The sequence below is a fragment of the Apteryx rowi genome, unplaced genomic scaffold (genome assembly GCF_003343035.1).
Source record: "Apteryx rowi isolate R43461 unplaced genomic scaffold, aptRow1 scaffold_165, whole genome shotgun sequence".
NCBI classification, from domain to species: Eukaryota; Metazoa; Chordata; class Aves; order Apterygiformes; family Apterygidae; genus Apteryx; species Apteryx rowi.
The window spans coordinates 1,308,242-1,324,598 of record NW_020447919.1 but is presented as its reverse complement, the minus strand read 5'-3'; the positions used below and the strand labels follow the sequence as shown (position 1 = coordinate 1,324,598).

Sequence of the window (16,357 nt, the reverse complement as noted above, 5' to 3'; positions counted from 1 at the left end):
TGTGTTGGCTTAAATTAATGAGAATGAAACTAGATATGCAGCACACTAAATGAGAAGCTGACAGGGGTGTGGGGGTTTTTTTGTAGCAACTGCTCTTGCTGTACTTTCCATGGTATTCATGACTAGAAGAACTGTATTTGGACTACTACAGTATTTTTATACCCTACTGGTTTTGATGGCTTTTTGAGTTTTTTGTTTTGTTTTAAGGAAACCAGTGAATTTTTTTCCTCTTACATTTTGCAGTGAGATCATACCTTCTTGCCTGTGAGGACTCCTGTTTCCTACTTCAGGGAGAAGACATTGCCGGCGCTGGGCAGAGCTCCTGCCATGTCACACTGACTTGCATGGAGCAGCTCAATACACCCAGACAGTGCAATGCTGGGAGCAGGACCTGATGGAGGGGTGGGAGAGCAAGGCTGAGAGCACCCCTGCCAGAAGTGTGAGCCTCCCATTGAGGCCAACACAGGAGGCATCCCACCGCAGGAGTTCCCTACTGGCCCCTCTTGCGGATGCATTTCCCTGCCTGCGAGAGCTGCCTTCCTCCCTGCGTCTCTCCCCGAGGAGGGTGGTGGCAGCTGCTGCAGCAGTGGGGAAACAGTGAGGAGCAGCCAGGGGGGCCAGTCGCCAAGCCRGGACAAGCACAGAGCAAGAGAGATGTCGCTTCTCCAGCTCATCGCCTTCCCCAGCCCTGGAGTTCATTGCTGGCTCGTAGCTCCTATGGCAGAGGCTAAAAAGCTCCTGATCAGCAGCCTACAGTCCTCAGACAGTTTTGATCCCCCCCAGCCTTATTTACCCAGTAGCCTGGTCTCTTTCCAGCTAGCTAAGGATTATTTGTTCGCTCGGCGTATCCTCCAAGCTGCCGTGCAAGCTCTGTGCCTCTCCTCCCGGCGGCTGTGGGCCCGATGGCATTGCTGCCCCAGAGCAAGCCGTGCATCGGTGGCATTTTCTCTCCAGGACGGGAGGGAGGCCAGTGGGAAGGAAAGAGCTTTCCTCACCTTTGAGTCCAGCTCATTTCCTCCAGAGGATGAGGCTAGCCAGGAAGATGGAGCCCTGAACAGGCTAAGCTGGGGCAGGGATATGTTTTTTTCCTCTCCCCATGTCATGGGGCTTATGCTACATTGGAGATGCTGATGGAGAGGGGCAGGAGGGTACCTGCTCTACAGTTTCCCTTCACTCCCAACAGAAATCCAAACCTGCTATCTGCAGGCTTCCTTAGAAACATATTTGTATTTGAATTAATCTTTTTAGGTCCCAGATGCATGTCACATTCTCCAAAGAGACCATCAATCAGCGTACGCTGCCTTTCGTTCCCCTGGGCCCTGCACAGTCCCCTCAGTTGTCTCATTCACATGTCGCTGGGCAGGGACGCTGGCTGATTTTGGCCTCATTCACTAACACTGGGGTTGAAGTTCTCATCAATTTCTGCAGGGCATACAGAGAATTTCAGTCCTAGTTTTCATATGGTTTTTGAAGTATCACATACATCTGCGACACTGTGGAGGTAGTAAATAAAAACAAGCAACACAGCTGCTGGGCTGTTAAAATGTCAGGATCATGGTCTGTATATCTGGACAAGCGGAGCAGGAGTCTCAGGTGAAACCCTCAGGAAAGTCAAGATGATTTATAGGGCTTTTCCATCTTCTGCACAGAGATTATTAGTCTTTTAATAGCAGAGGTATTACCAGCTAACACATTTCTAGTGTTTCCTAGTGCAGCTTCTAGCTCATAAACTCCCTCAGGCCCTAAGGAAATAACTGGACTAGCGGAATATCCAGTAGAGTAGGAAGCCTGGAGTTCTCCCTAGTTCCCAGATGTAAGCGAGTCAGCCAAACCACACACACTGGTGTCCTCACAGTACATCCATCTGCCACATGGCAAATCTTGGTGCTTTTTTTTTTTGTGTCATTGTTTCCTTTCTAAAATAGAAGGGAAAAGCTATAATTTACAGCTGTTTATAAGTGCTCAGGTAAATATTTCCTCTGCTTAGTAAAACAGTCATTTCAGACCCTATGGTAATGCTATAGGAACCATGCTAAATCCTGAAATTATGGATGAGCAGTCATTTGCAGAAGAACTGATGCTGCATTGGCATTTTCAAACATATTGCACTAGACTGGCTCTGCTTCTCTGCATGTGACAGGAATTTTTCCCACTGCAGTAACAGAAGTTTGAAAATACTCCATAAACCAGGCCTGTGCACACTTATAAATAAATATGAATATAAATATTAAGGGAATCCTGCTTTCTTGAAAGTCAAAGGCAAATCTGTCATTAACTTCATGTGAGCCGTAATTCCACTACTATGACTCAGTTGATAAGTTTATTTTCAGATGATATTTTCAGATGATATGTCAAAGAGCCTATCTGAAGAGGGATGGAAAGGGAGTGACAATTTTGCATGCAAAGTCTGTGTCTACTTTTTTTTTGTTTGCTATTGATAGAGTAGTATTGAGAATAATGGCTACTAATATTTCTGTCATTATTATTTGTCAGCACAAGTACATATAGTTAACAACTCTGGGACCTCCATTAGCATAAAAGTTGGTGTATCCTGTAGCCTTAACTTATTGCATTTTGCATACATGGTTTCACATAAGAATTTCAGTACATGTGACAAACCTAGGGAACATTTCTTCAGAAAAAGACAAATAAAAACAGAACATGAGAAGAACATGTGAAAGTTTGTCTGATGTTTTATCTCAAAAAGAAAATGCTTCTTTAGATCTGAACAAATGTAATCATACTGCAGAAAAAAAACCCCAAACTAATTCTCTCTTGGCAGCTATTTCCAGTAACTATAAAAGCCAGTAGCCTGATTCAGCTGCCTTTACTCAGTAAGGCATTAAACCTGAGGGAGTCAAAGAATAAAAGGAGACATGAATTCAGATGTTCATTCGTAATTTAACTGCCTGGGAAATGTTCTCTTTACCAAATGGAAATGAGGTTGCTTGGCCCACAAGCCATCCTTTTACTGTCTTTCAGGGTTCACTTAAGAAGCCTCAATAAAAAATACAGAAAATACAATTTTCAAATGTAGATGGAAATCCCCAATGTACTTGATCTGACAGCTATAGCCTTACAAAACAGAATTACTATTTTAAAGCCTTGGGCACCTGCAGGCCTCTGATGTCAGCTATATAAAACCACACTGACAGACAGTCATTACCAAGGTTAATCTCTGAGAATTAGGACAAGGCAGTCAGTTTTAATATGTCAGAAGCAGCTAGGAGCCCATCTGTATCTACTATGGTCCTTACTTTCTTAAACCCAGTTATATAAAAAGATTTTTACTCAGAAGCTATAGCTGCTTTCAGTCAAGACAAGTAAAGTAGCAATTGCCCCTATGCCCTCAAGTTATTCCTTAACTGATGCCCAGGAGCTCTGACACACCATGGTCATAATTATTTTTCTCATGTTTGAAGCTATTCCTTCTCCTACTGATATTTTTATGGACTTTAGTAGGAATAATGAAAGGACTTAAAACCTTTTGCCGTGGATGTGTGTCATTCTGAGCCGCAAGACACCGCTATAACTAGTACGAGACCTTATTTCAGATTACAGTGAGAAATGTTGAATGTATCAGTCTTACAGCAGAACTGCAGATGAACAGGCATTTTTATCAAAATCACATAGAGGAGAAAGTTTTCTAGATACTACTCAAAAATTTAAAACAGATGAACAAGCAAACAAACCAAAGCACCATCAAATCATTTAAAACAGTCATGGAAGAAAGAAGTATTTTTCCTCACAAGGGACAGCAAGTTTTTGTAGGAGACATAGATGGGCCTAAATCACCCTTCCCTGAAACTTTATTGGAGCTTTGCTACATCCTTTGGCAAGCGAAGGAAGCAGCTCTGTATTATCGCTAATACATCTATGACTGTATGGTTAATATTTATTCTTGCATCTGTTACAACAGGCTTGCACAAGTCATGCCATATGCACGAGGGGTGTGTAAATATACGCAATGGCAATGAACACTTTCAGACGATTATATAAATAGCAGCATGTATCTTTATGCATGTGCGGGCACTAAAGGACGTGCTGCATGGAGGTCCAGAGACTCCACATCACCCTGTGTCCCGCAAAATCCCACTGGGGGGTTCCAGCATCACTTGAGGGATAACATCTCCATGTCAAGGAGATGTCAAGGTTCTGTCCTCACCTAGTCAGATAACAGCATAGCAGATAAGATATTACTAATATAACAGACAAGGTTACTAATACGTAACCTTTTTGAACTGTGCCATAAATACACCTTTCACAATAAAAATGTAACTATAAGATATCAAGGTGAAGAAATAATTAAAGCATAATAATTACTGAAATGATAGAATAGCTACATAAATGCTGGAGAGCAATGAGTGCTAGTAGTTAAACATTATGTACTTACTGGCATCATCCATAAATTCAAATTCGCCCCCTAACTCAGCACTCGTTAAGTGGTACTGGTCAGGATCAGTCAGGGCGCTCAGCAGGATCAGCAATACCACCRAATTGATAATCTACAGAGAGGAAGAAGGAAAAGGGTCAGGCTGTGAAAGTACCCTGGAAAAGATATGCCCACAGCAGGCTACGCTAACTATGGCAGAGGCTGTGTTTTGACTGCAAAACTGTAAGTATTTAACTGACACTTTAATTAGTTTCTCTGGGTTTGCATAAACAGGATATATTTCTTCCCCAAGTGGCAGGAGAATGAAGCACAGCATAGATTACCCCTTTTCCTTCAGACTCCCTCCCCACAACATTGGACAATTTACCACTGCCCTTTCAGGTTGTAAAACATGTTAAAACATCCATTTCAGTTTGTTCTGTTGCAAAAACTAAAATCAATTAAAAAACAATCATTTTGAGATTATTATAAATGAGCACTGTAGTCAACAATTATTAGCGTGGCAGAGCTGGAATTGATGACATGTCTTGTTAAATTGCTAGGTGATCAAAGAGGAGCTGATTTGCTGGAAGAGACTGAATTTTAAGAGAGGCTGTGGGAGATGAGCTGATTCACACGAACCTCCTAAATCATGTCACATGCCACAGACAGAAATTCACATACACTAAGACTTTGTATATGAGATGCAATAAGTGCACAAAAAGCAAGAAAATAATACAGAGAAAATCAGTAGAAACTAATTGCCAAGTATCAGACATTAGAGGAATGCAGAGGTAGCCAAGACCTGTATTTTAAAACAGATCTGAACAAAATGCTCATATCACATTGAGGTGAGTAGGACTAATTGTAGAAAAAAAGATTGCTCAGTATGAAATAACACAACCTGGCTAAAAGATTATTCTCCAGAACTAGGAAGATAACTGATCAACAGGAAAACTATTAAAAAAAAAGCTGATAATGGAGTATGCTGGGAAAGCTAGATTTTTATTGCTTTGGTTCTCACTTTGAAGTCATCCCAATCTGATCACAGGTTACTAACAGCAGCAAAAAGGGGTAAAAACACAGGCTATAATAAGACATGAACAAGCTATCTTGGGTGAGATAAATGCTTTCTGATGGGTAAGTTCCATCAAGTTCAGCCAATTTCAGCTCTGTTAGCAATGATCTTTGAAAAACAGTTGAGAATAGATCAGATTCACAAGACACGGAAAGGGCAAGCACAGTGTGTGCTTTAAAAAGAAGAAAGGCCACACAAAGAATTGCTTGCTGGATTGTGAGATTTAAGAATAAAGGAGCCCAAGAACAAATAAACAAGCAGTCTCCTTGATGGCACTCAGAATTGGTATGGTCAGAAGCAACAACCAGCATGGATTTGTCAAGGGCAAACCATGTTAAACCATCCTATCCTCCTTCTCTGACAGGCTAACAGGCCTTATAGATGGGAAAAGTGGCAGATATCATCTCTTTCCATTTTAGCAGGGCTTTTGACATTATCCTTTGTGAGATTCTCATAAGTGAGCTTGGAAAACATCGCTTGGTTGGAAGTGCAGGCAGGTGAGCGCTCAGCCAGGTGGGCAGCTGTGATGAAAGAATAGTTCTCATGGATTCACAGTCAACATAGAAAATATATTGAATGGGGTTCTCCAGTACTGTTGAAATACTCAGTACTGTCACTTGTGACTTGTATCTTTGTTTAATTTGCAGCCAATGCCTTGCAACTGTAAGCACTTTAGGAGATGCAATTAAAAAGATTTTGATCAACTTTAGCAGAAGCCTGAGATAAATAGAGCATAATTCCATAAGGGCAAGTGCAAAGCATCACATTTGTGACAAACAACTGCAGATGTACAAGAGGAAAAATAACTGAATAGGTGATAGTTCTTCAAAGAGGGGTCTGGGTATGACAGTGAATAAACTCTGACTGTGACTCAGTGCCATCCTGTTAGCYCCTCTCTGCAGCTGCATCATTCTGGGCAGTATGGCAGGAACATGAGCGTTAGACCTGCATGGCATCCTTCCCTTTGCGGGACCACAGYATCCCCCTCAGAGGGCTTCAGGAACTTACCTAGAAGGACCCTGGGGAGGATCCAACCACGAGAACAGAAGGTCATTGGGCTTGCAAAAAGCATGACTGGTGGAGAAAATAACTGCGGTTGTCTAGTGAAGATTAGATGGAGGGAGGTGGAGGGATGATGGAGTCTTTCATATGCAGGAAGGCAAGGAAAAGAAGGTAATAAACACTTCTCCAGATACACTGGGAGATGAGCAAAATAACACATTTAAATTACAGCAAAGGGAGATTTAGGTTAGACAACTTGCTGAGCAATAAGAATAACCAGGCAGCAGCAAAGATTGTCTAAGGGTGTTAAGGAGTCTTCATCATTGCATTTTTTTATAGAACACCTAGATAATTTTGTGTTGGGAGCGCTGTAACCATAGAAGGTCTTGTCTTGGCATTGAAGATGGATCAGATGATCTTCAAGATCCAAACTTATATTCTATAAGTCCTCTCAATTTTTAACATTATTTATAACTTTATACTGCAATCCAGTTATTACTTTATATTCTTTTGTAGGATGATAGAGGACAGATGCCAGAAATAAATGTTACTTAAGAGAAGAGAAGTACTCAAAATAGTCGTGCAATCAGGAATTACAAATGTATATAATGCTGATATTTTAAAGGCGTACAAGTTTAATCTTTTATACAGATACAGACAGAAAGATTCATAAAATACTGATCTAGGCACTCTACTTTCTCCATTTGGATACGTCCAGATTCAGATTACGTGTTTGTCAGCGCAGTCTTTGTGTCTCTCTCTAAAACACAGGATGTGTTTGCTTGATCTAAACCCTTCTGCAGTCAATGGGAATCTCTCTAATGCTATTAGTGCAACACTTTTCTTTTCTATCAGGTTTTTATCCTGAGCTCCTCATAACGGTCTCTGAGCACCTTCCAACTGTACTGTCATCAGGGCAAGTGAAAAGCACCATGCATTTATTCTCTCAACTTCTTTCTCAGAGAAAGGGTGCACAGTTGGATGAATTGTATTTGGTTTTTGTTTTGAAAGTGATGCAACCATAGAATTTTGAATAATGTTTTAACACAGAAATTTAGTATGCCTAGAAACTTACTGATGTAACAACTTCCTAGGAGACATAATCAAGCAAAAGAGCATAAAGTAATTCCCTGCTGATGTATGCAGTTGGTAGGAGGCTTGAAATCTCTGTTCTAGGAAAAGCAAAGTAGGTTTTGCTCTTCTCTCAGTAGGGCCAAGATTTCCTTCAAGATATTTTATATTACTTCAATAACAAATAATGTAATGACTAATCAACATTATGCAATGTTTCAGGAAGAAACTAATCCCTATGCCTCCCCTATGAGACATGTTGTCCTCCTTTTACAGATGGAAAAATAGAAATATGTTCATGAACATGCATCAGGTTGGTGTTCAGCAGTGAGAATAAAATGCAAGATTTTCCACTCTCAACTCAGAACAGTGACCAGTTGGTCCTACTGCTGCTTATGGCCACAGTGCCACCCAGAGTGACAGGACAGGGCCCCGAGGGCACCGACAGCCCTCACTGTCGCTGCCGCCCCCCGGGCTCCCCCACCTTGCCCTGGCCCAGGCCTCCATTTCAGCCCAGCCCAGAGCCCTCAGTCCCTGCCCTGCGACGCTGCAGCATTGCTGGCTCCAGCCCCGGCTCCTGGGTGGACCTCTCAGACGCACACTGGAGCTTGTCTCCAGGCCCGCCTCTGGCCCTGTCCCCTTTTGCTGCTGGATGGCCCCTGGCCCTGGTTCAGCGCTTGTGTCAGGGGCTGTCGATGGACCCCATTGCCAGCCCCCGGCTCAGCCCCCTGGGACGGCACCCATTGGTGCTGGCACAGCCCGTGCAGGTCACCCCCATCCCGGCTCGTCCCCTGTGGGAGTGGCCCCACTCCTGCTGCTCCCTGACAAGATTTTTCTAAGAAAAAGGAAAAATTCAGCCCTTTTTTGGGAGGGTCCCTGAAAAGGAACAAGTGAAAAGATGCTACCCTCTCAAGGCCTTGCTCTCTGGCTCTGCTTGTGGACAACTTAGCACAAATGTGACTGAGAACAAAAATGTGAAATTATATTACAGCTAAGCACTGCATTCTGCATAAAAACAAACAGGGGAGAGCAAAGTTGTTATGGATCATGTTGTGAGACAGGGTGACTTATCTCAGGCTGAAGAAATAGCTCTCGAGAGGGACCGAAAGTGTCCTAACAAGAGACTACACATGGGAGGCAGCTCACACAGAGTCGTAAAAGCGCCTAACTGTCCTCTTGCCCTAATACAGGCAGAAAAAAAATTTTGCTGCTCTGGCAAACAGATGAAATATATACACCTTCTTGTCAATGTAGAGGAGGAAAAGAACATGGTGCTTTTGCACAGAGCCCAAGACGTTTAATGAAAAGAGAACAATGGATTTTTCCCACTATGTACAACAGGAAGTATTCTGGAAGAGACAGCTGGTCCAAATAATGAAGCATTACTTGGATTTCCTATTTTGGTCTTATAAAACACGATTTCAAATTTGACTACAAGACATTTTAAATAGCACCAACCATGTGTGAGAATGTGCACACAGGCATGAGAGAGAAAGGCAGCCTGTGCTGAGAGCAGGACTGGCACCGCCAGCCACTCGTACTGCTTTCACTTCTGCAGCGATACAGACCTAGAGCTCGGCAGCTGTGTCTGACCCCAGGGAGCTCTGCCTGAGGGAGCGTGCAGTGTTTTGGAGGCAGCATCCAGAGCTTATAAACTACATAATGCACTAAAATTTCAGACCTCTGCCACCGCAGAGTTAGTTGTCTTCTCTGCCATATCATTTGCTTCAGAGATCAGCAGTAAACTATGGGGGCCCGCAGAGATAAAATACAGGAGAAAGATGGTGTCAGGAACCTGTGTATCAAAGGGGGATGCGAGAATGAAAAACACTGTATCATTTCAGATTCTTCACAGAACTGCATGGTATTCATCCCCTCTTATCTAAAATTAAACTAGTTCCAGTAGCTCCTAGGAACATACCATTAATACAGATCTTTTTCTGTTTCCTAACTCAAAATAAAAGGGAGAAACATTCAAGCCAGTGGCTTAGGTATAACTCCATAAATACTAAAAGAATTGTCAGGAGTTACATTAGGCAAATTTCTTGCCACTTCCATCCAGCTTACAGTCAAGTGTTGAAATAAAACGGCTCTGATAAAGGAGTTTATAACAGGAAATATTAAACATACTTTAATTTGACATGTTGCATTAAAAATACACCAATGTTTCTGTTAAACTCCACAGGGTCTGTTGCACAAATATTCTACTACAGTTCTCTCAACAATTTCCAATGTGGTGAAGAGAGTTCCTTATATTTATAGGAAAAAACAAGAAAGAACTAGCTTTATTTGTACTGAGAATTCAATTTATTTGTATTGAGAATTCAACTGGATCCATGTATGCAACGTTCCGAACATTGTCTCTTTGGTGGAGAGATTTATGCACACATTTAATTCTGTGGCTGCCTTCAGCCTCACTGAACTCACGAGAGATCAGCTGAAGCTCCTTCCTTGAATCTCCGCTGTGGGGGAGCACCACCCCGTGCCTGTGTTCCTGGCCGGCGGGGTCCTTTACAGCTCTAGAGAGCTGGTCCGAGTTACCTGGTTTAATGACAACAAACACCCCAATAATCTGTAGGTAGAAAACCATTCGTTTAGATGAGGGAAGAAAAATAGAAAACTGGAAAAGGAAACTTTGCCGTTACGACATAGAAAATAACGAAAAGTTAGATTTAATGAAAACAGTCATTCTGGATTAACCTCCCCAACTTTCTGTAATCCGTATTAGTGAATTAAAATTGATTGATACAGGGGGCTAATTACCATAAACATCACCACAGTTGAGTCCATAGTCCTCTACCTGACACAGTATTACCTACCAGATACAAGAGGAGATGGCATTTATGAACAAAAGTGGTTGTGACTGAGCAGTGAATAAGAGCAGATTTCTACAAAGATTTTGAATAGTGGACCATCTCTGGGATTGCTAACCAAAACACCTAAACCTTGGCTACATTTTGAATTAGCAAATACAATTCTAGCAGACATTAAAAAAACACAAAACTGAAGGATTTAGTTTGCTATCTCTACAGAGATATCACTGAAGGAAACCAGTTATTACATTAATTTTGCTAGTAAGATATCCTAAATGTTTTTAATAAAAGTGAAGAAACTCTCAAGCAAAACCCCATATACTCTGTCCCCTCCAAAAAACTCTAGGTAATTTTATGGCTGTAAGTATCCATCTGCTATAGAAGCAAAACACCACTCTTAAATTTTTTTGCTCCTTGAACCTAAGTTAAGTATTTTATACTACTATATAGTACAGTAAGTATCTTATACTACTGTAACTATTTTATCCTACTTGGATATTTGAAGTCAGTATTACTATTAAAAAAAGTGAGAATTTATAGAAAATATATAGTTAAGGTAATCTGAACATCCTTAATTCTGCTCCATTTAACTTTTGCCTCCCATTTGGCATGTTCTTTGCATTTTTCTTGCAAGGAAATGTTTAACATAAAAGACATTAATAAAAACAAGAACACCTTTTTCCATTAAGAGGACACACAATCCTACAGCAGAAAAAACCTTTTCACATTCAGGTTTTAACTCAACAGTCAGGCAAAGCATATATATTTTTAATTCTAATTAAAAAGAAAACAAGGATGCAATTTTAGGAATAACATTTTTACAGCTGTCTGACCACTGTGGATAGGAGGGAAATGGTGTGAGAAGGAACAAGCTGTGTCTCCTATCTGCCCAGGTTTCTTTACAGATCTTACGACAACGATTCATCATCTGCCTCAGAGCGCGTAGGATCCAGGAGCTGTATGTGAGCACATGTCCTTTAGTGGTTTGAACTCCGAAGGAAAGAAGGAGCAGGAGAATTCTGGCTGTCAGAGCAGATCCTTCTTGCTTCATTTCTCTGCTATGGAGGCCTTCTGCCTCACGCTACTTAAAATGTATCTATTCTCCAATGCAGAGGGTAGGGACAAGCTACAGATATGTTAGTGATACATGAAATAATGAAATGGTACAAGGAAGAAAACCCAGCCACATTTAGTTACCTTTTTACCTAATGAAAGCATAACGCTCTGAAGGGAAGCAGAAAGATGGCCATGCAAAGATAGGTTAAAAGGAAATCCTTCATGCCATTTACTAGTGGAACTCATTATCAGACATTATTACTGAAGCCAAAAGGTTGGAGGAATACAGAAAAGGATGAGCTGTTTATTCAGAAAATGTATGTGCTTAGTCATATTACAAATCATCTTAAAAAACAAAATATAAGCCCTAATGCTTCAGGCTATTGACCAACCTTAAAAAATAATAGGGGAATAAAAGAAAATGCTTTCCCTGCACAAGTCATTCTTTCTTACTACCCTGTGTGGCTTCTTAAAGCATATGTTTCTGGCTGCTATCTGAAATACTGCACTGCAATAGAGAGAACATTAGTCAGATCAGCAGTAGCAATTAAGTTTTTATGTTCTTTAATCTGGAGAAGACGGTTGTGTCTGGAATTCTTTGGCTTATTTTTTTTCATATTACTCATGAGAAGTTAAAGAACGGTCCAGGCAGGCTCAGACTAGCATATTATAGAGAGCATATTTTAGAGAGCTGCCTAAAATCAGACTTTATATATAACATCAACTTTGATTATTGTAATGACACTAAGCATTGAATTTTAAAGTCTATGCTGATTAAATTGATATAGGAAGTCCAGCACAATTTATCAGCACTCTTCTATACAAATGACTCAACTAATGCCTACTGCCAGCCTTTTAACAGTCCTAAAACCCCAACCACAAGAGGCCTTTCACTAATGAAATATGGTAATGACTAAATTTGTAAAGGAAAAATTAGATGGACAGACTGTGCAGGATGCACACTAGAGATTTCTGCCTCCCTAGAGATACAGTTTAATTTGTTATATAGTTAATCTTAGTTCTTTCACGGTTTAAGGAAATAGGATATTTGTATTCAAATTTATTGGTGGAGTCTTCGTTATTTTTACATTGTACTTCCTGAAAGTTAAACGTGTGTCTGAGCAAGGTCCTGCAAATGACTGCTGAGGCCTTCTGCTCGGACTGGGGGAAATATAATCGTATTCCCATGTTCATATTGTAACATTGACAGACTCGCTCACAGTTTTTACTAAAGCACATCTTGGTTCAGGATGCTGTGGAGAGCTAGCAAAGAACCAGTAAGTATTAAAATCTATTTAGAAAAAGAGTTGTTGAAACCATCAGTTGGGATTTGTTTGGTTTCTGCATTTGTTCTTTATTTCCAGAAATGGATTGTTGAGTTTTGCAGGTGACTTGGGAAGACTGAGGGCAGACCTGTCAAAATGTTGTCATTGGTGAGAGTTATGGCAGCTCCCAGGGGTCGTAACCTGAATTTGGACTTGTGACAGAGGATGGCCCAGCCCGCACAGCTGTAACTGGGCAGCTGAGGGTGCAGATGGCATTGCCAGAGGCAACTGGCCCTGGCTAGCAGCTCGCGTGCCCCAACCGTGTCCCTGGAGCTGCCCGTGCTCAGGCTGACCTGCAGCCTCCTTGGACAGGCATTGCTGTCCTGAGGACAGAAGTGTGCCCAAACTTTTGACACCAAGCCACATTCTCTTAATTAGAAAAAACATCAAAACTTTGATCAGTTATTCTTATGTAATCACCATAAGCAATACCCACGGAAAGCATGTAAGGGTTCAGGCCTCTCGGTAGTAAACACATCACATCACTCTGCAGCCCAGCACAGCAAATTAGTTACGTGAGGAAGAAGGGAGGATGCCACAATGAATGGTATGGTTGACTAGAACCAGATAATTCCTAAAAGAGTAAACAACATGGTTGCATTTACCTGACCTGTCTGGGCACAGCTGTTCCACAGCTGGAAAATGCACCTTCACAAGGTGAAAATCTCCCACAAATCTGTATTTCTGCCAAAAGCATTTGTCTTGTCCATTTTAAGTAGCTTAATATATCTCCTGACAGAACAGACCTTGTTCAGCATAAGCCAGAAGTGAAGTGAAAAACAGCCACAGCACTTTAAAAAGCTCTTTGAAGCCAGAGGACTAAAATCACTGTAGTCATAGCTGACTGCAGACATATGAAAGAGAGCAGACCCAGAGGGGGTCCAGGAACAGTGCACTGGGCGCAAGCCCAAATCATTTCTTCATTGATGCCTTGCTGGCAGATTCAATATGTCTGATCGACCAGGACCACTTCCTTGCTCCCTCAGCTATGAGGTTGATTTTTCTTTATTCTAGATTTTTTTTTTTTTTTTATCCTGCTGTTTGGAGATTTGGGGCTATAACCTCACATTCAGCTGCAGAACAACACAAAAACTTGCCTGCCCGCTTTCAAGCCTTAGTAACTTTAAACTTTCATAGTTTTACAGTCAAAAGATGACCCTAACAATAAAATAGAGAAAAAGAAAGCAATAGAGGAAACTAATCACTGGCTATTTTGCAAYATCCGTTCCATATGTCCAGGAATACATAAGACTAATTGCATTTTCACTGACGTCAGCCTAATCAACAATCAGTTTACGAAGCTTAATGTATCCACCTCTGGGTCACTAGGAGATACATATTAACCTTCAACGGAACTTCTAAACACATTTTACTTGATTAATGTAATACATCCCCTCCTTTCTATAAATATATTCATGGTGTTCATATGACATCTTATAGAAAACAAGTGTAAATACAGTGTATTGTACTCTTAGTGTGTTTATTTTCTTTAAGAAGCATTTATGTAAACTTTCCTCCTCTTACAACCAACCATCTGTTTTCTCACAGGAGGGAGACAACTGTTCCTTATAATCCCAGTGAATTTATTACCCCAATTGAAGGGCTTACTTAAAAAAGGGGTATATTTTAAAAAAAGTTTTCATTTTCTGAATTGGTAACAATATTAACTGGAAGAGACAACACTGTGTTATTATCCTGGACAGCTGATGCAGATTATCAGCTGTAGCTGCATGATTCATATACTGCGTGAAAAATCTTGGTGTGGTATTTGGGGATATAAGAAAATGTGGATACGCCCAGTGGTAAGTGCTTAAAGAAGTTTACAGAAATCCTCATGTTGTGTTACAGGCTAAGAAACAGTTTGGTAAAATCATGTTTCAAAAGACACTTACAGAGAATTTTAGCCCTCCAATGCCTTAAAAAAGCTTTTAAAATAAAAACATAGATACACTGATACGTGACAAAATCCAGTAAGAGTGACAAAATGCTGTTTCTGCTCTTTTGTGCAACACAACAAACACACGAACCTGGTTATTTTCACTGAGAAAAGAAAACACAGGTAACTTGGTATACCATGTGGACCCATGAATCCATCCTTTTTTCAAATAATCTTTCTGGCCTCTTCACAGTTTGAATCTGTCAGCCACAGGTGAATGAGTAGGATCCTTGCAAGCAGACTTATTGATTCTACACTTTTAATTTCTCCCAGATGGTACTTTATTTTGTAATTTAACTGAAAAGGCCCTCAAGCATGAATTGGAGTGAGGAAGAAAGGAGGTGGAACAAGGTCCTACATTACAGACACTAACCTGGGTTTGTGCGTGGGGGGCTCTTTAAGGAGTTCTCCTTCATGAAGCAGACAATTAACTATTATGTTATTTAAAACTGTTTCTCTATGTAAGTTACAGAAGGTAGTTATTTAGAAGGTCCTCCAGAGCAGATACATTTTGTTCATGCTAATGATCAGTGCTGGTCTTTACTCCTTGCTGTATCATGTCTAAAATGTATATATATATTTTCAGTTTCTTATGAAGGTGCCATACATGTCTTGATTAGGTATTTGAGTGCAGGATTATTCATGTATTTCCCACTTCTCTTGAAGATAATGAAATGGATGTATCCATTGTATGGATGTATCCATAAATACTCTGAATCTCCTCTGATATCAGTCTCAGCTGGATATTCAACATGTAATCAATCATACAGGGAAACCTTTGAAAGCAGTATTCTTCTTTTTCTTTATTCATAATAAATTCCAGTTTTCCTCCCCACTTTCCTCAGGAGCAGGCCTGTACAGAAAGCAGGAACTCTCCCTGAATTACTGGGGAATATTACTGGTTTTTTTCAAGATGTCAGCTTTCATTTCATGAAAGGAAGCACAGACAACAAAGAAATTATAGATCGTTTTATAGACGTGGAACTTGGAATATAAATTTTTACTCACTGCAGCCATCTCCACAACAAGAATCAGGAACCTCAAGTCACTTCAGATCAGATCAAGACCCCTTGCCCTGCCAGCAGGGAAATGTCACTAGCTGCTGACACTACATCTCCTACCAAGGGACGAGAATTGCCCATCTCACTGGCACCACCCAGCTCTGTCCCACTCAGGTCTGGGCCGGTGACCTGGCAAACCCACAGCGAGCCTCGGTCTGCAAAACCCCTTTCAGCAGCGCCCTCAGGGTGGGACTTGCGGTGGAGCTGGTGCAGGCAGTGGTGCCTGCGGGAGTAACCCGCCACAGCACCCAGCTGCGTCACACTGCCTGACAGGGGCAGTCGCATCCCTGGCTGGCATGAAGGGACAGAGCCTTGAGGGGGCTGGCTGAAGCACTATGACCATTCATATCTAGGAAAAAAAAATTTTTTAAATCTTTATTCTAAGCCAATTTCATTTCATATAAAAACAAAGAAATCCGGACTTTTAAATAAAACACAAGGCCTCAAACCTGTATTCATGCAAGCTCCTGCAGCCCCACACTGGGATGCATCTGCAATGACAAAGCTTCCAATCGCCTCACACGTCGAGCTTTCCAATGGTGTAATTTCCCCCCTTTTCACTATTTCAGTTCTTTTTTCCAGTTTTCAAAATTTCCTCATTCTCACAGGTTTGAAAATAAGTGATAAATTAACATTTTCATCT

At 41.1% G+C, this 16,357-nt stretch overlaps 1 protein-coding gene across 1 annotated transcript in view; it reads right to left on the bottom strand.

Moving 5' to 3' along the window:
• LAPTM4B (lysosomal protein transmembrane 4 beta) overlaps nucleotides 1-15,999 on the bottom strand; it is a 55,799-nt gene extending 39,800 nt beyond the window's left edge. Inside the window, exons 1-2 of the mRNA XM_026060159.1 lie at nucleotides 15,775-15,999; nucleotides 4,394-4,505 (exon numbers count right to left, since the gene is read on the bottom strand). Of these exons, the coding sequence (XP_025915944.1) occupies nucleotides 4,394-4,505; nucleotides 15,775-15,999 (337 nt within the window). The remainder of the gene's footprint in view (nucleotides 1-4,393; nucleotides 4,506-15,774) is intronic.
• Nucleotides 16,000-16,357: the final 358 nt, after the last annotated feature.